We start from the raw sequence: 24,077 nt of genomic DNA, 5'->3' as shown, positions 1-24,077 counted from the left end.
AGCCACAACAGGAAACTACCTTGTTTCTCAGCCAAACTTCTTGCTCTTCCTCTTGGCTCAGTGCATTTGCATGAACTGATGGAGCTGATTGGTCTTCCAATCAGAGTTCTTGTGGATGTTGTCATCTCACCCAACTTCAGTAGACTTGGGTGGAAGCAAATATCTGGCAGCTGTCTGGGTATTGCCAGGTAAGGCTTCAAGACTGGGCACATCACAGGTAGCAGAGTGATTTCCCCCCCCCCCCCCCCCCCGAGGTATGTGTTTGCTATGCAAACAAGGAGGATGAAATATTATGTCAAAGTAAAGGGTTTAGTATGCTTATCAAACTGACAAGTCTTTTTCAAACTGTAGTTGTTGTGAGGCCTGAAATAGCTGTTCTAGGCTATGGACTATTAACCTCTAAATCAGTGGCCAAACAGTTAGAGACTGAGCCAAAATAGTTGTGGATAGAATGCAAAGAGCCGTCTGTCTGTCTGTCTATTAATTACACAAAATGTAGTGATAAAAATAACATTACAGGACATTTTGGACAAAAACCAATAAAGAAGTCTCTTGTCACTTAAAAAATTAACGCCAGGCCATATATCTTCAGAGACGAGGAACAAACATCAAATAAAAAAAAAACCCTTTGAAAATACTGTAATATTCTCACACTGAAAATAAACATCCCCACCATGTATTTTAAATTTAATGCTACTGCCCTATTATGTCCTATGAGGGTTTTTTTTTAATTAAACTGAACTGAGAAGTAAATTAGCACAATTTGAAGTGCCTGTTTCACTCCAGCTTGTTTCCTCTTTTTTTTTTTTTTTTAAACTTCTGCATGGCTATGTCTACAGTGGCGCGTTCTCATGCAAAAACTCTTTTGCAGAAGAGTTCTTCTGCAAAAACTCTTCCAGAAGAGAGTGTCTACACTGGCATGTGCTTTTACGCAAGAGATGTGCTTTTGTGTAAGAGCATCCATGCTGGTGTAGATGCTCTCTTGTGCAAGAAAGCACCAATGGCCATTTTAACCATAGGGCTTTCTTGCGCTAGAAATTCATGGTGCCTGTCTACACTGGCCTCTTGCGCAAGAACAGTTGTGCAAGAGGGCTTATTCCTGAGTGGTAGCATCAGACTTCTGGTGCAAGAAGCCCTGATTTCATACATTAGAACATTAGTTTACTTGCGCAAGAACACGCGGCCAGAGTAGACAGGCAGCAAGTTTTTGCGCAAGAGCGGCTGCTTTTGCTCAAGATCGTGCCAGTGTAGACACAGCCATGAAGTTTATGGCTTTTTTACAGTTCTAAAAATTGAGATCTGTCCCAGACTGCAAATGTGAGAGGTTAAAAAACAACAAGGGAGAGACTCAGATTTCAGAATAATTGCTTTAGCCTGGCAAACAGCCTTTGAATTTTCTTTAAAGAAACAAAGTGTAAACCAGGTACATGCTGATTCTTCTCCCCCTTTTTTCCCCTTGAAATTTAAATACAACATCTGTGTCTGCTGCCTTATTCTGCATTCATGAAGACTTTGATTTTAAGGCGCTTCAGCTTCCCCCACCCCCTCACTCTAACCCAATGCACCCACCCTTCTCCCAGAGCCAGGTACCCTCAACTCTCTGCTCTAACCCAATATACGCACCTCTCTCCCAGAGGCAGGCACCTCTAGCCCCCCTGCTCTAACCTAATGCCCTCCCCATCCTGTAGAACCAGGCAGTCCTACCCCCTCTGCTCTAACCCAGTTCACCCACCCCTTAGAGACAGGCATCCCCAGCCTTACTAGCTCTAACCCAATGCCCTTCCCCTATCCCAGAGCCAGGCACCCCCACTCCCTCTGTTTTAACCAATGCACCCCCAGAGCCAGGGACCCCCAGCACCGCTCTCCCCCTCCCTGCTCTAACTCAATTCCTGGGTCTCACCAGGGCCACCACAGCCATGTGTTTTCCCCTATAGGCGCTGGGGTGCATGTGCAGAGCAGCCATGAGCAGTCAGGGCATACGGCTCCAAACTAGCAAGAGCCGCATTTCTTTGAGCAAAGAGCCGCATGCGGCCACCCCTGCTCTAAATGAATAGCAAGAGTCTTCCTTGAAGGGGAACAGCCTAATGCTCCTGTGCCCGCATTTATGAATTCTGGGTTCAAAGTACCAAATGTTCCCCATTGAACATTGTCAATAGGGCAAGGAATCTTTATTCTTGGCGCTACTGTTGCTATTTCCTCTGTCAGGATTATGACTGCACGGAATAAAGTAGTGTTACAAGCATTTGAAAAACAGCAATACCCAGAGTGTGGCTGCATCCCTGATCATTTTGGCTAATCACCATTGCTGAATCTATCCTCCATTAACTCACCTAATTCTTTTTTGAATCCAGTTATAATTTTGGCCTTCACCACATCACCTGGTAACAAGTTCCTCAAACTGATTAAGTGATTGTTCATTGTGTGAAAAAGTACTTCCTTATGTTTGTATTAAACCTGCCATCTATTAATTTAATTGGGAGATCCCTGGTTCTTGTTGGGGGAAGAGGGTGGTACACAAAACTGCCTTGTCCAGTTTCTCTGCATCACTAATGATTATATAGACCTCTGTCTGTATCAGTGTTTTCCAATTTTATTTGGCCATGGAACCCCTAGAATTGCTTAAAAAAAAAAAGACTCTCAGCACCATGATTCCTGCTGCGACTCTGTCTCTTTAAGAGGAGGCAGGAGAGTGCCTACTTTTCGTGGAACCCTTGCTTTCATTTTGCGGAACCTCAGTGTTCCGCAGAGCACCAATTGGGAAACACTGCTCTATATTATTGACCATCCTTGCAGGTGGTGAGGAATACAGTACCTGAGAAACCTACCACTATAGCATTTAATTTCAAAAAAAGGAACTATACAAAAATGAACAGACTAGGTTAGCAGAAATTAACAGGGACAGTTAAGAGTGAAATGCCTGCAAACACCATAGAAACTTTTTTAAAACAATGTAATAGAAGCTCAAACTATGTGTATGACCAAAATTTTTTTTTTAAAAAAAAGCCACCATGGCTAAACAGAATAAAGAGGTAGGTAAGGGCAAAAAGACTTTAAGTTGAAAGTAAAATTTTACTAAGGGAAATAAAAAGAAACAAAATCCCACAACTGATCTATTCTTTTAGGTAACCACTTTGAAGCCAGGTCTGAGCTATGAGAAGAAGTCAGTCTAAGCTATGAGATTTGAGTTACGTCAGTAGTATAAGCCAAGTGGACGTTGCTTAGATCTACTGACTGCAGTATTCATAACACACTGACTTAATGGGTGAAACTCACATAGAAAACAGGTAAATAGAGTCACAGATCCTCTATTTTCATTGCAATCCCATTTTCTGTTAGTTGTGTTGATAGAGCATCTAGATACCCCAATGTGAACCATGAACCCATTGCATAATATGTTGTACAAATACTTAGTAGGTCAGGGCTAGGCAAAAAATGATCTGCAGGCTGGATTTGGCCTGCCACACCTCCAGCTCCCGCACTTGGCACTCAGTGAAGCCAGTTGCTGCAGGGCCATGTGCTTCTGTGAACGCTGAGGCCCTGGGGGAGGAGGCTGAGACTTCTCACCCCGCTCTGGCCCCCAATAAATGTTTAGTCATGATTCATTTTAACCCTTTATTATTCTCACTTGTGTGCTTTTATCTGTTTTGTTCTGCAGAATGTGTTTTAGATGTTTTATTTTACAAAATAACTAGGAGACGGTGTTCTCTGCTCTCTCTGAGGATAGCAACTCACAAACCACTCTCTCTAGGAATAGCAACTCTGGCTCCCCCTAGCCACTGGGGATGGCCAGGTCAAGTCATTAGGGTTGCCAGGTGTCCAATTTTTGTCCAGAAAGTTCAGTATTCAGGTCCCCTGTCTGGTTAAAAAAAAAAAACTCAGAAGATACCGGACACATGAAATGTCCAGTATTTCCTTTTTCCTGCATACGGAAGCCTGTCAAGGACAATTTTCCCCTGCTGCATCTGTTGGGGGAGTGAGGAGCGTGCCCCCCCCTTTTTTTTATTTAACAACTTTGGTGTCCCCTCCCCCCCCCATTTTTTTCCTCAACAGAATTTTTTCCCAGTGTTTTGTTTTTTGTAGGGGGAGGGTGATGTTTGGTATTTTTTGTTAAAACCATCTGGGAACCCTATGAGGCATGGCAGCCAGGGCCTGCCATGGCTCTCACCACCACCCCCTTAGCTGCCGGGGGATTGGTCCTGGCTGAAGCTGGCCTGGCTCTCGCCCCCTGGCCACTGGGGCATTGGGCCGAGGCCACAGCTGACCTGGGAGAAGCCTACAGGGGGTTGGTTTGGGCCAAAGCTCTTCCCTGTCCCCTGCCTAGGGTTGCCAGGTGTCTGGTATTGACCTGGACAGTCTGGTATTTTTGCCTCCTGTCCAGTAAAAATATCAGAAAATACCGAACACCTGAAATGCCTGGGATTTTCTGAGGTTTTTTTTCCCTGCCAGGAGGCGAAAATACCAGACACCTGGCAACCCTAAGACATGCTTGGCAAATGGGCCCAGCCCCCACTCCCTCTTCGGCCCCCCGCCCTCGAACCCTCTGCTTACCTGGGGTAGGGGCTTGATCAAGAAAACAAAATGGCTGCCTGCCAAAAGACCTGAAGCAAGGGGAAGCAATGCCTTTCCTGGGTCTTAGTGCTCAATCCCTCTCACTTAAAGGGGCCATGCTGTTTTATTCATTTTGCTCAATAACTTTTGGGGTCCTTTTTTTTCTCAACAACTTTGGTCTCCCCCCCTTTTTTTCCCCTTAACAGAATTTTTCCCCTGGTAGAGTTTTTTTTTGGGGGGGGGGGGAGATGTTTGGTATTTTTGGTTAAACCATCTGGTAACCCTACCCGTGCCACCTTGCTGTCCAGGAGTGTCTGAGGCCACCCCGACTCTTCCCCCACCCCTGGCCACTGAGGAGGGCCCAGAGTGGGCCCGGCTCTGACCCCCATCTCTCTGGTCACTGGGGGGCTGTGCCAGGCCAAAGCAGACCCAGCTCTCTCACTCCAGCCATGAAGGGGGAGGCCTCATGGGCTCCCGGCCCTCCTTCCCCTCCCACGATGTGGGAGGGAGATGTGGCTCCTGGACCCTCTCCCCACACAAGGGAGGAAGGTGCACAGCTTCCAGAACTCTTCTTTCCCCCCCCCCCCCCATTGGGGGACATTGCTCCTGACTCCTCCCCAGAGGAGCATGGGTTAAACAGTATGGCTGCTGCCTCCCCCCCTCCTCCCAGCACCAGGGAAGTCACGCAGCCCCCACCATGGGGGCGGAAGGGAGGAGTCTGGATGGCTGAGGAGAGGGTGGCTGTGGGGCTCAGAGTGACACAATGATGTCACACTCATCCTGCAGGAAAAGCTTTTTATATATATTTCTAGAAAGAAAAGAAAACAACTCTGTTTTTAACAGAGTAGATTGATTGATTTAAAAAAATTAAAGTGATTTAAATCATTTTAAAAAATTGATTTAAAGCAAATTTCCCATTGATACTACTTCACGTATTCCTCCAAGCAATGATGCAAATCCGATCACTAAACCATGTTAATTTGCACTTCAGTACAGCATTTTACCACATTTAGGAAGGTGCATTTTGTGTAACTTTTTTAGATAACTTTTTTTTTTTAAATTTAGGAAATAGTACATAGTACAGTAAAACTCCAATAGTCCGGCATCCAATAGTCCGGCACTCCTGATAGTCCGGCATCAAAATGGCAAGAGCCTAGTGAGTGAGCTTCTGCAAAAAATGAGTAACAAGGTAACAGCAGCAGCAGCTGAACTGAGCAAAAAGGATAAAAAAGGCTTAAAAAAAACTAAAACATTACAGTATACTGTATACAGTATGAACAATAAAAAGGGCTAGGAACACTTTATATACAGTATATATATAACCAGCTTATAGTACCTCCTGATAGTCCAGCATATCTGATAATCCGGCACCACATAGGTCCCATAGGTTCCGGATTATCGGAAGTCTACTGTACTCGCTACCTGTGTCAAGCTGCAGATGCAGCAGCAGTAAATTGGGAATAGTAAGAACTAAATCACACACACAAATACAATAGCACTTGTATTTTATTAAACTAAATCATAAGTATTGCATAAATGTTTAACATTTTGCAGTTGCAGCAGTTTTCTGAGTTGCTGGCTAAGGGCTGTCCTTAAACTTTTTGTTTTTTCATTTCAAATTTTATTAACTCTAGCAGAAACGTCTTCAGAATACTAAATGTATGGTGTCCGTAAAATTTCTACGGCTAGCTCTCATCTTCCCCACTCCCACTGCCGTTTTGATACAGATCTGATTCCAAAACTGACTGTGCTTAGAGTGCACTTAATTTTGGCATAAGCTTCATTGAAAACAAGCATAGGATTGGGTACTTTGGGGGAAACTAAGTTATGCTGAAGTAAAATAGGGAATAGATTTATGTTATCACCATTATAGTATTGACCATGATTGTCCAATATAAGGAGCATGTACAGTATTATATAATATAAAATAAGAAAATGACATTCAATGGCAACTGGCAACTCTAGATTTCTCTTACTGCATCTTTCTTTACTGTATATTTGGGTGATGGAGTCTAAACCTAGTTCATGAAACAAGCCATAATGATTGGCTAAGCTAAACTTTTTTTCTAGCAACATCTAACATAACAAACAGCTTGGGAATTTACTTGTTAAATCACATTTAAGCTAAAAGCCATAGAATATTGAAGAATGATCCACATTGTTCTTCAGACATCTATCCACATCATTTTCTCCCAATAAAAAGCTTTTCTTATGATGTTTCATTTTTGCAACTGGGCCCTATATCATCTCCTTGCACAGCTTACACTTGATACATTTACCCAGGAATGAATTTCTTCAAAATATTTCCAGATAGGGTCTCTTATATACCCAGAAACCATGGACGTTTTTTTAATAGCAAAAGTGTCGGTGAATATCACAAGCTCTATCTATGCTTCCTTTTTTTTCAGTCTACTCCACTGTTCCTTTCTATGCTGCCACCATCCTTTCCTATATGTTCTCTGTCTTTAGATACTATTTTAACTAATTATTCCATGCTTGGCTCAGGGCTACCACCACGTAAGCAGAGAACAAAAACAATCCTATCCAGTATGTGTCTCTCTCACATCTTAATCTGCTGAGGAGCAGAAACGGCAGACCCAGATGCAAGAGTTGTTTGTTAGGCTGGATAAACTAGAGTCATTAATTCATTTTTATGACTGTAAGTGTAGGTGTACAATGTTTGTGATAAGATTTGTTTGTAACTTATTTTTAATTGAAAAATTTATTTTAAGGATATTTTTAAAAAATCAAAAAATCCAATTTCATTTGCAGCGTGTCTGGGGGGCAGCCCCTGGCCTGCTGTTGCTTCCCCCTGGCCTGCAGGTACTCAGTGTTGCCTTGCTTAGGGCAGTGTTGTTGGGGGGAGTGGCACGCTGTGGGCTAGCCCCAGCCTCCAGCTGTCCCTCTGTACCCCTACCTGTAGCTGGTTTGAAGGGTGCGGCGCTTCAGGGTCTATCCCCAGTCTCCAGAGGCCCCTTCATTCTGCAGCCTGTTTTGGGAGGGTGTTCCAGGGGGTTGCCAAGGCTCAGCAGGCTGTCCCAATATTCAGGTCCCCCCAAGATCTACAGGGTCTATGGGGGCCACGTAATGGCCCCTTTACCACCAACAGACTGTCTTGGGGTGAGGTGAGGCTCAGGGGCTGCCTGTGGCCTCCAGCGGCCCCTCTACAGCCTGCAGCCTGTCTGACAAAGCTCTAGAGGCTACTCCTCCTCCAGCAGGTTCCCCCCTTTCTTTAGGCTGTTTGGGGGAGAGGCCAGGCTCCAGGGGTTGCTCCCATCTCCAGCTGCCCCTTTATAGCCTACAGATTATCTATAGAGGCACCAGTCTCTGGGGGCAGTCTAATGGCCCCTCCCCAGCCTGTAGGCTATCGGGGGGGTGGGGGGGTTAGGCTCCAGATGCTGCTTCTTCAATAGCAGGTCCCATCCCTTGTCTTGCAGGCTCTCCACAGGGGGGGCAGGTTCCAGGTTTGGGTTGGGGGGAGGGAGGCGAGCTTCTTACTTGGTTTGGTGGCAGGTAAGATAGCAGAGTTCCAGCACTGCTGGCCACTTTTTTTGTGTTGCAGCTGCCCCTAATGTCTTCTCTCAATATCACATCCCTCCTGTCTCTGCCCTTCCCTTTCACATTCCTCTGCTCTCTGACCCTTCCCATTCCATGTTATGGAAAATAGTCCCATTCCCATTTTCTAGGCATAACCAAATCCCAACCCTGGTTTAAGTTAGGGTCAGAGGAATCTGCATACCAAATTTGGTGGTCCTAGCTCTTACAGTTTAGGAGGAGCTCTTAAGCAAATGGACTCACAGAAAGATACACTGAAAATATATGTATATGCAAACCACATACTATTCCTATTTAATAATGTCATATGTGAAGCTCAAACCTGTAATCTTGTAATCATACTACACACAAGAAAATAACTTTGTACCAACTATGTGAAAATGAGCATAAGCTTATTCTGTTACTATATTTTTTCCTTAACAGGTTGGTGGTTGGAGCCAGTTGTATCCTTTGTAAAATGTATAATGATTTATGATTACCATTGGAATATATTCTTTTCTGTGAAGTTTCAGTTTTCTAAATTCCCATGCTCTTAGACTGTTTACCTGCATCAGTAGCTAAACTATATTAATAGCATTTTGAGCAGCATAGTCACGAGAATTCAGAACTGATGATGGTGTATTCTGGGGGTCTTGCAAACATTTATTTATGAAGTTTTCTCTAATATGAACACTAGTTTGCTTTTGTTCTTTTTTTATATGGTAGCAGTGTTCTTAGTATGGATATTTTATTGATTAGAATAATCTAGGTTTCTTTGTGGCAATATCCTTGTTTTGGTTGTTTTTTATCTGAAAACATATCTATATTCCTTTAATTTGATGATTCACAAGATGTTTCCCTTGAGTGTGCTGGTTTTCTCACAGGCATTGGACAGGATACCACAGTTATGATGAGAAGTATCCCACTTCGAGGGTTTGATCAGGTAACAATTGTTACAGTTTAAATCTCTTGAGGTGTATGGGGGGAGGTGGGTTTTTTTCTTCCACTTAATTCAAGAAAAAGGGAAGTGGCCAATTTGATTTGCTCTCATTGTCCCATGGTTTAAAGTAGTGGTTCTTTACCTGGGGTGCATGCACCCCCTAGGGGTGCAAGATGCCCTTTCTGGGGGTTCAAGACATACCAGGTTTTTATGATATATCTTAGGTTTAAAACTGACCTACTTCAACGATTTTTAATAAAGGATGCAAGAACATATTTTGAGAACCAAACGGGTGCAAGCTGCGGTAAGGTTAAGAACCACTGGTTTAAAGAGTCAAAAGCTTTCTCTCCCAAATTAGCCTAGTTTCCACTCTTGTACTGTCTGAATCATTCTTGCTTATTCTTTCCAAATAGTTCTCTCATAGACAGATAACAAGCCTAGACATTTTCAGCTTGAAGGGTGAAGCTTTTGGAAAGATAGTATTCTGAAAACAGAGGCTTAGAATAGTAACCAGTATGCAACATTAGATATAGAAGTCATTCCCACTGTATTTAATTGGATTTTTAAAATAATTGTAAGTGGTAGATGATTATGGTTTGTTTTATAAGTGTAAACTTTTTTAAAATAGTATTTTCCATACTTCTGCACAAATGGTATGGGGCAAATGATAAAATATGGCTAATATCTCACGAATTTGAAACAAGGCACAAGACATAGTTTAACCTGGCTAATATCCTGGGATTCCTCCTCATCTTGCTATGAAGTCTACATCATAAATCCATAAGATCTTTGGTTATTTATTGATGTTGTGAAGTAGACACTCTGCTCTTGTCATAAAAAGCGTTAAAGCAGCCCAGGGAGAGGGCTGTAGCTAGGGGCCAATCATGAGAGACCTTGTGGGAGCCAATCAGAGCCCAGGAGGGCTATATAAAAACGGTGGCTGGCTAGGCTGGAGAAACTCTCATTCCAGTCCTGGAGGGAACAGGATCCAGCTGCCTACTAGCTGAGGTACAATGGACAAAGCAGTTCTGGGGAAAGGCAGGGTGAGCCGGGGAGCTCCAGCCTGAGTAGTACCAGGCTGAGGTCCAGGAACAGAAACCTGAGTTATAGGGAGGCAGCCATGGCAGGAAGAGGCATCAGGTCCTTACCTCCTTGCCTATGGTTAGTAACCATTGTCAGACTGCAGTTTGTCCCTGAAGTAATGGGCTTAGACAATGACTGGCAGTAGGGTCACTGAGGCCAGGTTAGTATAATGGATTGGGGGTTGCCAAAGTGTGGGATGGAGTTCCCGGAGGGAAGGTGCCATGGTCTAGGAGGAACGCAGGTCCTAATATAAGATAACAGAGCCATTAACAGAAAACAGGGAACAGCAGGTGAGACATCAGCTGGAAGTGGATGCTCCAGCACTGAGCAGAGCTAATTCCCAGAATGACCAGCTGGAGGCGCCACAGCAGTGAGTCCCACCCCGTGTTACAGTAGAGTTCCATAAATGTGTGGGCCCTTCCAAAACACTTACAGAATAACCTTTCCCTGGGAAATATTGTCTTATATGGATAGAAGCAATACATGAGATAATAGTTTAAGTGCAAAGAGGGTTGGAGGCAAAAGAAGTCTGGAGATTGTAACAAGGTTGAGATGGATGAGGTAATATTGATATATCAGGTTTCAGAAGAGAAATATCATAGGCCTGTGCTTTACTGTTTTGCCAGCCACAACTTTTAGCTTGAAAATGTGATGTATAAGCCAAGAACCAGCACTTTTTCTGCGTCAGTGGTTTTGTGATAATATCCATTTATATAGATTATAAACACCTCATCATATGATAACGTACAACCTGGCTCACTGTAGTCAAGAGCAATAATGACATTTTTTAATAAACCTGTCAGTGGGACATTTCACGTCTCAACAGTGGTGTGACATTAACTCAAACATATTAATCAAAATTGTCTACTAAAAAACCACCATTTTTCTTTTATACTAAAGCTTTTTTAGGATACCTGATTGATTCACATTTATTGCAGATATGTGTGATAGATATAGTACCAGAAGGAAGCTCTGTGCTAGTTGGGTTATGTAAAGGTTTCCATTTTCAGATTACCAGAAAAATTGAAATTCTGATAATGTAAGTTGAATTAGCTGATCTTTTATAACCTTTGGATATGTATGAAATTATTTGGAAAAAAGCCAACCTAGCAGTCCTTGCTTTACATTTTTAAAAAAGATCTACAAACTTGAATCCACTCAGTGCTCTGGGAGGTAGTTAAGTATAACTTAGCTTTTTATTCCATTTATAAGAAGAGAATATGTGACTGGTGCAAGGGCATGCAATAGGTCTGTCAGCAGAATAAGGTTGACAATTTAGGACTTGTTGATTCTTTGACCTGTGCTCAATCCAGTAGATCATGTCAGCTGTCTATATCACACTGAACAGTTTTAAAATCCCAGTCTGATTATTTTGAACAGTTGGTTGTAAATAAGGCATCAGGGCAATTGTATACACTTGGTCTATATTTGAACGTAAGCAGCAACATAATTCAGTTCATTCACACATCTGTGGGTCTCGAGTTTGAGACATTTGTTTTTTGTTCACTGCTTGACCTGCGGGGAGTGGTGAGCATAGGACGAAGTTGGTCACCTGCAGAAGCAATGCTATCTAAAAGCTGGTTTGTTAAAGAGAAATAATAGTCAGAGGCGCCCTCTTTTGTAAGACATGATTTACTATGGATGTAAATATACTGATTCTGAAAATTACTGGTAGTCTCTGTAGTTGGTCAGGACCTAAGTTTGTCTGTCATGTGAGAAATCCCTAAGTTCTGTCAAGCTCACTGGATTTTCCTGGCACAGAATGAGAAATCTCAAGGTGTAAATATTAGGTTTTCTGTTAATGCAAAAAAAACCAAACCAAACCAAACCAAAAAAAACCCCACCACCTTATTTGTATTTTTACACACTGATATTTTACTCTTTATTTCCCATGCAGTTTGAATGAGACTAGTGGTGGTATATTATCTAAGCCAATGCTAGTCAAAACAAAGAAGATCTTTAGGAGACAGCTGTTTACATTAAAATTATCAAGGGTTTTTTTGTGTGTTTTTTTTAAGGAAACTACTAGGAGGGGCAATGCTCCCTGCTCAGTATGCTTGCCAACCCTCCTATCTGTGGGGGTAGGCAGCCCTGGCCTCTCAGGCCCCCCATCCTGGCCACTGGGGAGTGTTGGGCCCATGCAAGTCCTGGCCAATCAGCCCCCCAGCTCTCTGGCTGCCAAGATCATGCCAGCCCTTGGGGGGTAAGTAAGCCCTGCTCTCCCCCTGGCCACCAGGGTGGGCCAGGGCCACACCAGACCTAGCCTCTCACCTCCCCCAACCCCCCCACCAGCTGCCAGGGAGGAGGGGGCCAGGGTCATGCCAGACCTGACTGCCAAGGAGCAGAGAGTTGGGGCTGTGCCAGGCTCTTCCCCTTCCCCCAGACACCTGGGGCTATGACAACCCTGGCCTCTCAGCTCTCCCCCACCACACACGCAGCCAGCCCCAGCCTTCTGGACCCCTCACCCCTCTCCCTGGTTGCAGCTAGCCCCACCCTGTCACCCACCTCGCCGATCACAGCTCCAGTCCCTCAGCCCCCCACCCTTCTCCCCAGTTGCAGCCCATGGCTCTTGGCCCCTTGCATTCCTCTCCAGCTTCATCCAGGCCCGACCTCCCTCCCTCAGCCTCTTGGCCCCTCACCTTCCTTCCTGATCACATCTAGCCCTGGCCTCCTTGACTCCCCTCCATGGTTGCAGCCAGCCCTGGCCTTTCACACCCCCTCCAGCCACCAGCGGAGGGCCAAGGCCTGGCCATGGGCAATAGGCGCAAGGACAGCAGCTCCTCACTGTACTCAGGGCCCCAACACTGTGGGACCCAGCGGGAACCACCACTTCCAGCTGCCTTGGGACAGGGTCCAGAGCGCTTGAGCTGTCACCTGCCCAACGCTCCAGCCTCAATACACCCCGTACCCAGCAAGATTAACGTGCCAGCAATGGTTTCCTGCAAAGGAAGGGGGAAAGTCCATGCCAGGGTCCTACTGGATGCCAGAGTGATGTGATGATGTCAATCTGTCATCCCACAGGAAAAACTTTTTTCTGTGTATAGATAGACAAGGTTGCATAGAAATAACAAAGTATGTTTGACGTGATAGATGTATTTACTAGGTACACAGATGAGTTGTGGATTTTTTAAAAGACTTGACCATTGTTGTTAAATAAAATATTTAAGTTTTTTTACTTCACAGCAAATGTCCTTTTTAGTAACGAATTATATGGAATCCTGTGGTACAAGATTTTTAAAGAAATGCACCCCAAGTAAAGTTGAAAAGCTGGAGAGTGGAAAACTGCAAGTTACTTGGAAATATGCTGACTCTGGCAAAGAAGAAATGGATGATTTTGACACAGTGATGTGGGCAATAGGTAAATTAAATTATTTTAAAATAATTACTTTTAAAAAATGCTTTCCATGAAATGAAATCCCTCACCCTTTGTGTTGTATGTTGTCAGATATCTTGTCCCTCTTCAGGTATTAGCACATGACTACTGGTTCTCACTCTCCTATGCTTGACCTGTTCATTTACAATCCAAAAATTCTTTTTATCCTGATGTTTGAGAGGGCTGCCATTTCTACTACTCCATGTGCTCCACTGCAGTTCTCATCATCCATTCTGGAGAGAGAGAGAGAGAGAGAGAGAGAGAGGCAGGCAGCTTTCTCTAAGACCCACAGCATGTCACAAGAAATCTGGTAGCTGTAGGTATTTTCCTATCTTACACTTTCTAAGAGCTCAACTCTTTGTCCTCTACACACCTTCGAGATCGCAGGCACTAGTTCTTGTGGGGGACTTTAATCACCCTGACATCTGTTGGGAAACCAATACGGCAGTACACAGGCAATCCAGGAAGTTTTTGGAGAATGTTGGGGATAACTTCTTGACACAAGTGCTGAAGGATTCGACCAGGTACCGTGCGCAGCTTAACCTTCTGCTCAAAAACAGGGAGGAACTAATAGGGGAAGTAGAGGTGGGTGACAACCTGGGAAGCAGTGATCATGAGCTGGTAGATTTCAGGATCCTGACCAAAGGAAGAAAAGAGAGTAGTAAAATATACACCTTGGACTTCAAAAAAGCAGATTTTGACTCCCTCGGAGACCTGATGGGCAGAATCCCCTGGGATGCTAACATGAAGGGGAAAGGAGTCCAGGACAGCTGGCAGTATTTTAAAGAAGCCTTATTGAAGGCACAGAAAGAAACCATCCCGCTGCGTAGCAAGAGAGGCAAACATGGTAGAAGACCGGATTGGCTTACAGGGGAAATCCTTGGTGAACTTAAGCAAAAAAAGGAAGATTACAAAAAATGGAAACTTGGACAAATTATCAGGGAGGGGTTTAAATGTATAGCTCGAGAATGCCGGAGGTGGGGGGGTTATCAGGAAGGCGAAAGCGCAAATGGAATTGCGACTGACTAAGGATGTGAAGGATAACAAGAAAGGTTTCTACAGGCATGTTAACAAGAAGAAGGTGATCAGAGAGGGTGTGGGGCCCCTACTGGATGAAGGAGGTAACCTAGTCACAGATGATGTAGGGAAAAGTGAAGTACTCAATGCTTTCTTTGCCTCTGTATTCACGGACAAGGTGGGCTCCCAGACTAATGCACTAAGTGACGCAAGATGGGATGAAGATGGATAGCCCTTTGTGGGGTAAAGAACAGGTTAGGAACTATTTAGAAAAGCTAAATGTACACAAATCCATGGGTCCGGACTTAATGCATCTGAGGGTACTGAGGGAGTTGGCAAATGTCATTGAGGAGCCTTTGGCCATTATCTTTGAAAAGTCGTGGAGATCGGGAGAAATCCTGGATGATTGGAAAAAGGCAAATGTAGTGCCTATCTTTAAAAAAGGGAAGAAGGATGATTCAGGGAACTATAGGCTGGTCAGCCTTACCTCAGTTCCTGGAAAAATCATGGAAGGGATCCTTAAGGAATCCATTTTGAGGCACTTGGAAGAGAGGAAAGTGATTAGGAATAGTCAGTATGGATTCACAAAGGGCAAGTCATGCCTGACCAATCTGATTAGCTTTTATGATGAGATAACTGGCTCTGTGGATGTGGGAAAGTTAGTGGATGTGATATACCTTGACTTTAGCAAGGCTTTTGATACGGTCTCCCACAATATTCTTGCCAGCAAGTTAAGGGAATGTGGATTGCATAAATGGACACTAAGATGGATAGAAAGATGGCTAGAAGGCTGGGCCCAGCAGGTAGTGATCAACGGCTCGATGTCAGGATGGTGGTCGGTTTCTAGCGGAGTGCCCCAAGTTTTGGTTCTAGGACCGGTTTTGTTCAATATCTTTATTAATGACCTGGATGAGGGGATGGATTGCACCCTCAGCAAGTTTGCGGATGACACTAAGCTAGGGGGAGAGGTAGATACGCTTGAGGGCAGAGTTAGGGTCCAGAGTGACTTAGACAAATTGGAGGACTGGGCCACAAGAAATCTGATGAAGTTCAACAAGGAGAAGTGCAGAGTCTTGCAGTTGGGATGGAAGAATCCCAAGCATAGTTACAAGCTGGGGACCAACCAGTTAAGTAGTAGTTCTGCAGAAAAGACCTGGGGGTTACAGTGGATGAGAAGCTGGATATGAGTCAACAGTGTGCCCTTGTAGCCAAGAAGGCTAATGGCATATTAGGTTGCATTAAGAGGAGCATTGCCAGCAGATCCAGGGTTGTCATTATTCCCCTTTATTCGGCTTTGGTGAGGCCACATCTGGAGTATTGTGTCCAGTTCTAAGCCCCCTCTCTCCTCCCAAAAAAGGATGTGGACGCATTGGAGAGGGTCCAGCGGAGGGCAACCAAAATGATTAGGGGGCTGGAGCATATGACTTATGAGGAGAGGCTGAGGGAGTTGGGTCTGTTTAGTCTACAGAAGTGAAGAGTGAGGGGGTATTTGATAGCAGCCTTCAACTTCCTGAAGGGAGGTTCCAAAGAGGATGGAGAGGGGCTGTTCTCAGTAGTGACAGATGACAGAACAAGGAGCAATGATCTCAAGTTGTGGTGGGAGAGGTCCAGGTTGGATATTAGGAAAAACTATTTCACTAGGAGGGTAGTAAAGCACTGGAATGGGTAACCTAGGGAAGTAGAGGAGTCTCCATCCCTAGAGATGTTTAAGTCTCGGCTTGACAAAGCCCTGGCCGGGATGATTTAGTTGGGATTGGTCTTGCCTAGAGCAGGGAGCTGGACTTGATGACCTTCTGAAGTCTCTTCCAGCTCTGTGGTTCTATGATTCTATGAAATTGCTCTCACCTGAAGTGGGAGAGCCAATTCCAGACTCAGTCTTCTGTACAGAAATGAATGATACCCTCTGAGCCATAATCTCCCTCTCTCGCTCGCTTTTTTTTTTAAGAAGTGTCCATCTGCAAGTCCATTTGTTACTAAACAGTAACAGCTAGGACCACCAAATTTGTTATGCAGCCTTCTCCTATCCTAACTTAAAGCAAGGTCAGGGTTTGTTTGAGCAAGGATAATGGGATGTTCCTGGAATTCATTTGTTTTCCAAAACATGGAGGGTCTGATTGGAGGGACACAACACTGCACAGTCACCACTGGGAGCAGCGAGCACAGGGGACAGTTGTGCTGCCAAGTGACCACTGGGGGGCAGTCGCACCAGGAGGGAGGGAATAACTGGGCGTGGGGCTTGCCATCTTGTCCACTAGCCCGGGTGAGTGCCCCCCCTCTGCCATAGACCCTTCCTCCTTAGCTCCGTTGAGGGACCAGGAGCAGAGGGGAACCACTGGTGTCCCCCTGGAGCAATGCAGCTCAAGCCTGCTCCCCTCAACACCACTGGGCTGCCCAACATGGCCGTGCCATCAGGCCTGTGTGGCTCCTTCTTCCCCAGGCAAGCATGGGGAGTGCCACCGGGAGGCTTCTCTCCCTCTCTACACCCTCTCCACCCTCTCCCCCCCCCCCCCCCCGCCTTTGGGCCACACCCAGGCAATGCCAGATAAGTCACCCAATTAAGATTTTCCACTTCATTTATATCACATGTATAGAAAATGCAAAGCATTAATTCAAATAGAATCCAAAGTGTTGAATAATGTGTAACATAAAGCTTCCAGTACATAGAATGGGGGGAAAAAATCTGCCTCACCTTTCACAACTCTGCCGTCACCACCATTGTCAATTGGCCTTCATTTTCTGCAAGCCCTTATTTAGATTGTGCTCTCTTTGGGGCATGGGACCTATCGTGTTTGATTTTTGTAAAGCTCCACGCAGGATGCATCAGCTGAATCTGGGAGAAATCTGGCTAACAGATTGCATTTAACAAACCAGATAAGACTTAAACTTGTTACTCAGGAATGTGTATGACTCTCAAAAAAAATCAGTTTTACCATGATTTATTTAAAAATGTAATTATAATACTTCTGTGTTACTCTCTCTTCTCAGTTGTGATTGCATTATAATGATGGGTTAAATTACTTGATCCATGAGAACTGAAGAGATTGTGATTTGACGAAGCTCACCAAGTGAGCCAATGACATCTGTGATTGGTAGGAACTTGGATTTTGTAACTTACAGCACTCTGTGGTTTGTCCAATAGACCACAAGTGCCATCCTAGTTGTCGCTTTTTCTGGGCAAAACTAACTTTTTTGTATCCCTGCAACATGAGGTGGGGAGGGGTATGTATGTTATGAATCAACTTTAGTTTGTTAGGGCTACTATTATGGCTCTCTACCTGAAAATAATGGGGTTCTTTAAGGTCCATTTAAAACTATTTTAATAACTGATTCCCCTCCCCTAGACCAGTATTTGACAAGACCAGAAAGCTCATGCTGTTTTAGAGGTGCTACAAGATGGAAACAGTTAGAATTATGTTCAAGAACTGAGGTCATTTCATTTTTCACACTTGCATGTTTCCCAAGCATCTTATCTGATTTGCCCCAGACTTTCCAGTAAAATTCTACCAGGGTCTATAGTCACACCTGTAAACTTCTGGTAGATTAGATTGTTTTTGGCAAAGTTGGAAATGGGTGCTGTTTGAAACCGAGCTGATAAAAGAAACCTGGCTTTAACCTTAACCATAATCTCTAAAATGCATTAATATGCTACTGAAAGTCAGTTAAAATGTAAATCCAATTCACTGCTTTGATTCAAAGTAAAACTGAGTATTAGAAAGCAACTTTAGAGTAACTAAATTGGTTTATATTCTGGAAATTTAATAAGTGAAAAATATTTTCCTGTCAGTGTTCACTTTTGCACTCCATCCTTTAAGAATTAAACACATTAACTGATAAAGCTGGTTAATTGATGTGCAGTCGGGATATGAATCATTGTTTTTTCTCTGTGTCAACACACCCATACCAGGTGTCTCAGATAATAGACTGGGAAACTTAGTAGTGTTGAGGATTTCCTGTCTGCAGATGTGCCAGTTACAATGCTGATTGAAAAAAGTCAGCTTGTAGCATTAGGTAGAAATTAGCCTCTACAGTTAACTAGTTGTGGCCTGAATTTCATTGTTTAATGTTTAGATACACAGTGTCACAACAATGCTAGAATGTTATTAATTTAATTGAAACACAGAAGATATCTTCTTGTATAGTCTTAACACTGTGAGAGGAGCCTATTTTGTTAAGTAAAGTTTATTAAAGAAAATGTGATAGTGCTGTTCATGAAATTTACCGTATGCTAAAAATGTACAATCTGTAAATTTTATAGAACAGGATTTCGACTGTCCTAGATATTCATTCACCACTCCTGCTTGAGCTATTTTTAAATTATTCAACTTTTCCATTTGTATGGCTCAAGTCACTAAAACATGATATGTGTTGTGCCCCAAACAATTTTAAATCTAGTTGAACTGAACCAGATTTTTAAACCAGTTAGAATAATTGGGAGATGTGCCCTAATGTAGCCAGCAGGGCTTGTAAGACTCCTATATTTGTATGAAGTGTGACCATAACCATGTTGGTCCCAGGACATTAGAGAGACAAGGTAGGTGAGGTAATACCTTTTTATCTTTGTCATATTGTCTAACTTCTGTTGATGAGAGAGACAAGCTTTCAAAATGCAGAGTTGGTCCAATGAAAGATATTACGTCACTCGCCTTGTCTCACTTCCATAATGTCATTTAAAAGGCTCAAATGCAAGGGTGGGCAACCTGTGATCCGCATGTGGGCCACTGGGGGTCCCACCTGTGACCCACACAGCCCTGTATGTCCCCTCCTCCACACACCTCTTGCACACTGCGGCACTAGAGCCCCATACTGATTTGCTAATTTGTGCTCCATCCCTACTCTTCTCCCTTCCTCCATCCAAGGATTTGAACAACTGCAAATCAGCTGATTCATAGTGTTCCAAATAGGGTTGTCAGGTGTCCGGCATTGGTCTGGACAGTCCAGTATTTGTGACTTCTGTCCGGTTAAAAAAACCCAGAAAATACTGGTCATGTAAAATGTTTCTCTTGAATGTTTCACTTGGGACATTCTTTCCCTGCAGCATCTGGAGGAGGCAGGGGGGAGCGTGGGGATTTAAAGGCACAGTGACTCTTTTTTGTGTGCGTGTGCTGTTGTGGATTTGTTTTTGTTTTTTTGCTCAACCCATTTTTTCCCCACCATTTTTGGTATTTTTTGTGAAATTATCTGGCAAACCTAGTTCCAAAAGTGCTGTTAAGGAGGGGGAGGAGTAGGAAATGTGGGGCTCCAGTGTGTGAGAGGTAGAGGAGGATGGGGGCAGAGATGGTGTGCATGGGCAGCAGATGGAACCCCAGTAGGCCACAAGTTGCCCATGACTGGCAATCAAGCAGCTTGCTGAGATAGAGGGCCACTCATGCAGCCCGCTCACTAGTCTTGGTTGTCCATCACTACTCAAATGGGACTATGTTTCATTGCTGAACAGATGCATTAAAGTTTCTCAATGACATGTAAGATAAATCTTCTATCCATGCTGGCAGTTATGTACTGCTCATCATCATATTTGAACATCTATCAGAACACTGTTGTTTCAGAAAAATTCCCACAAGTTCAAGATAATGGGACTCTTTTGTAAAGGCAGTCTTTTGAAATCTGCTATTATGCAGATAACTTTTTAATGTTAATATAGCACCTTTTCTTTCTGTAAGACTTCAAAGCACTTGCAACATGGGGGCCTGGTTCATCACTGCTTTGTGTCTTATAGAGTAATTTATACCTGCACCATCTGAATATAAAATGCACAGCTCTGGAGAATCAGATCCTACATGTTCAGATTACTTCATCAGCCACTAAAATGCTCTACCCTGAGGGATGAACGCAGCAGCTGTTTGGCTGCATACAGCAACACTTCATAATTATTTGTAACAGGAATAGAAGAATAATGTATCTACTTGAAATTACAAGGGGGAATTTAAGAAGGCAAAACATATTACTCAAACTGGAATTTGCCTGCCTCATCAAAGATAACATCCCAAGTACAGTGAAAAGTGTTAGATGATATTTAGTTACTGCAGATCTGGGTGGGAGCTAATAATCATGTAGGGCAGCTACACCAGATGTGTTTATAAAAGATAAAGACACTTTCTTCCAAGTTCATGGTTCCCATTTAGCAAGCTAACTGTGCAGTAGTTGGGCCTCAGATCATACTGGTTAAAGATATGTTTGTATGCCTCCCTCTTGCTTTCCAAAAATAAATCACCATGTGTTCATAAAAGCTTGATATTAAAAACTCTCAATGTAAACAGAATAAAGGAACTATGAATTACAGTTGCTAGTCCATCTTTAACTCACTATTATGCTGGTGATAAGTGATGTATTATCATGATACAGCTCGTAGGTGCAACAGGATAAGTTAAGGAGCCTGGCAATTGTTTATTTGCCTCTGTTAGTTGAAGTCTTAAAAATATTTTGGCTTATATTTTTGTGGTTTAATAGTTGTATGTCAAATTTTGCTTAAATTTTCCCTGTAACTTAAGTTAGAGAAACTAATATTCACTTCCTTTTCTATAATATTTTTGTTCCTGTATGTTGCTAAAGAGCTTCCCTGAACCATCCCAAAAATGGCTGTAGCATTAGGTCACTCTTTCTAACAGGTGATGTCAACAGAAGAGCCCAATGTGTGCATGTAGGTCATCGAGTCTCTGGTCCTTGTCTAGTCCTATGAGCTTTTGTGGAAGGTGCTCAGATAATAGGGTGATGTGTTCCACTATTAAATCCTAGATGGGCCAGATAGGCTCAGAATGGAGGAGACAAGATCAAAGAAAAGAGGACCAAACAGCTTTAGTTTTAAAGATATGTTAGGTGATAGTGACTTCTTGGCCATTCAATGTAATGTGATGCCTACATCTTAAGAAACTCTCATTAATTAATCATGTCTGAATTAATCAATGGCATGTGGCATTCTATCTCACCACCCCACCACAAAAGCCTCTTCACTTCACAGCATCTTATAGAGGTTCCTCCATCAGGCTCCATTGTCTTGGGATTGCTTCTTGCATGCTCAGTGCTGGTGGGTGATTTTTTTCTAGCTCTGAGCTAGCTATGAATAAGTTGGTAAGTTCAGGTGTGATTTCTTTCTATAAAGGGCTTGGTGGTTGGTTAGGGGAAATGGATTCCCTTTGATTTCTGAGGTTCATAATTTTCTTGTGACATCTTTTAGTGGGATTTGGGGAATCTCAAATGTGAGGGTAGTTACTCCTGCCTGATGGAGCACTAGCAGAGTGGGCTTTCCTTGGCTAATAATGTTGCAGGGTTTAGGAAATAGGGCTCCATAGTCTCTCCCAATACTATCTCTTCAAACTCCATCCTGGAGGCACTGGTAAAGTGAGGACCCATGCCTGCAAGACTTACTGCAATAGCACCTTTGTACCACCACCTCCTTTTAATCTTTTCTGTAGGAGTCATTGACAGAATAGAAGCTGTGCTGTTCCGTCCCCATGCATCCACTTGGATGGTTGGGTGAAATTCTCCGTTATGCATCTATTTTCACTTTGGTGAAATGTTAAGGAGCAGATTTTATCTATTTCCTTTGAATCTGTTGAAAAGTATTATGGAGTGGCTCCTGCCAATGCACATATGAAAGTGCATGTCTTGAGTTCCTATCTACTGATAAAAACAAATTTTATGAAATACCCCAAAGTTATTTTCATAGGCAAAATGAGATGGTCTTCTGGTAAACTGCTGATGCAAAATGAGCCGCATAGATAGAACCACCAAAAGCAATAGACAATTTATAGGTTAGCCTTACAAAGAGAGCATTGGTTTTCAGATGTATGCCTTGGAACAAGCTTTTTTGGTCTCTCTGCTTTCTGTTATGTTTGCACTTACCCACCACTGGGATATGGGCATCATGTCTTTGAAACAAAATAACTTTTTCTATAAAAATAGTGTGTGCCTTAAGTGCTTTCTAAAACTGAAAAGGCATGAAGTTGTCCTCCTTAGACACTCATGCACTGACTCTGCCTTATGACTTTGGATGACCGGTGATTTCTTTCCTAGTGTGTATGACTACATACTGTCTCTCTTGGCCTCACACTGATCAAAAAGACCACAGTGCTCCATCAGTCCTCACTGACAAGATAATCTCAGGTACCATCTATTGAAAGCAGTGGAGAACTGCTAGAAAACATGAAGCATTTCCCATACCTGGAAATCATTTCTCCGCCAAAGTCGACATTGATGCGCAAATCCAGCATCACCTGAGCTGTGCAAGCTCTGCTTTTGTCCGCCTGAGATGAAGGGTCTTTGAGAACCAGGTCATCGGTGCCAAGACAAAACTCCTTGTGTATCATGAAGTAGTTATTCCAAAACTGTTGTATGCATGTGAAACCTGGACAACATATATGCGTCGCCTGGAAGCACTTGAACAATATCATCAATGCTGCCTTAGGAGAATCCAAAATATCCCTTGGGAGGACAGGCGCATGAACACTGGTGTTCTCGAAGTGTCCAACATGACCAGCATTGAAGCTATCTTTATCTACCAACAACATCATTGGACTGGTCATGTGATCTGGATGCCTAATGAGTGTCTCCCAAAACAGATTCTGTTTTCCAAGCTGAAGGAAGGATGGAAGAGCGTTGGGAGCCAGAGGAAGTGTTTTAAGAACATGTTGAAGTCAAATATGAAAAAGTATGGTATCGGTGTCAAGACTTGGGAGTACGTTGCCCAGGATCGTTCCCAGTGGAGAGTTGTAGTCCGTGAGGGGATGGTACAGTTTGAGAGGTCCTGCTGCAGTGCAGGCGAAGAGAGGCAGAGAAGGAGAAAAAAGTGGCAAAAAGGCATCTCAGCCACCAGTACCTGCCCCTTCTGTGGCTCAAGAATCAGGTTGATCAGTCTTCAACTGATCCACATTATCAGGGTCACAGGAAGACATCCTACTCATTATCGAGTGACTGCCAAGAAGAGGACTATGTATGGCTGAAGAAAGATCATTGGCTTTCAGTAATAAGAAAGAGTTAAGCCTGCCAGAATTGCTTTATACCAGTTTTCTTCAAAACTTACAACCACATCAGTTTGGATTAGCCAAAAAAAACCAAACAAATTTTGCTTTGGTACTTTCCTTTGATACTTTCCATATATGGAAGTAATGCCCTGACCTCCTCTAGATATAACCATGCCAGGCCTCTGAGCAAAAGAGATGATCTTGAAAATCATCTTCAAGGACTAGAGTAGCTGTTGGAATCTTAACCTTTGAAACCTAGTCTATTCACTGATAAATAATGCACCTCTGTTAATCTCAGAAAACCATTACTACCATTTAATCGTGAATATAATGCAGACTTTGTTTCCGAGTTTTTTGGGTTAAAGTCAGGGTGCACATTATATATAGGAGTTATTGTTTAAAGTTTTATTTTGGCATTTCCGTGTCAGAAGATGACGAACCTCTGCTATGCTGATGCCACGCTGAGATAGCAGTAAACATGAAATCAACATCAACTGAAATGGCAGAGATTCCTAGAATGCTTTAAAATATTTAAAAACAATAAATAATATGAAATTTACGTCTTACATGTTGTATGAAATAGTTTATAGTTAATTAATTGCTGACATTTTTGAAAATAAGTTATAAA

General features: G+C 43.2%; 1 protein-coding gene across 2 annotated transcripts in view; it reads left to right on the top strand.

Annotated features, from left to right (window-relative positions):
- TXNRD2 (thioredoxin reductase 2) overlaps nt 1-24,077 on the top strand; it is a 76,303-nt gene that overhangs the window by 17,994 nt on the left and 34,232 nt on the right. For both annotated transcript variants that reach the window (XM_075898330.1, XM_075898329.1), the window contains exons 9-11: nt 8,527-8,546; nt 8,934-9,025; nt 13,289-13,463. In XM_075898330.1, coding sequence (XP_075754445.1) covers nt 8,527-8,546; nt 8,934-9,025; nt 13,289-13,463 — 287 coding nt within the window. The remainder of the gene's footprint in view (nt 1-8,526; nt 8,547-8,933; nt 9,026-13,288; nt 13,464-24,077) is intronic.

Source organism: Pelodiscus sinensis, chromosome 15, assembly GCF_049634645.1.
Source record: "Pelodiscus sinensis isolate JC-2024 chromosome 15, ASM4963464v1, whole genome shotgun sequence".
Classification (NCBI taxonomy): Eukaryota; Metazoa; Chordata; order Testudines; family Trionychidae; genus Pelodiscus; species Pelodiscus sinensis.
Note: the sequence above shows the minus strand (reverse complement) of the source record. Positions and strands in the feature narration are given on the sequence as shown.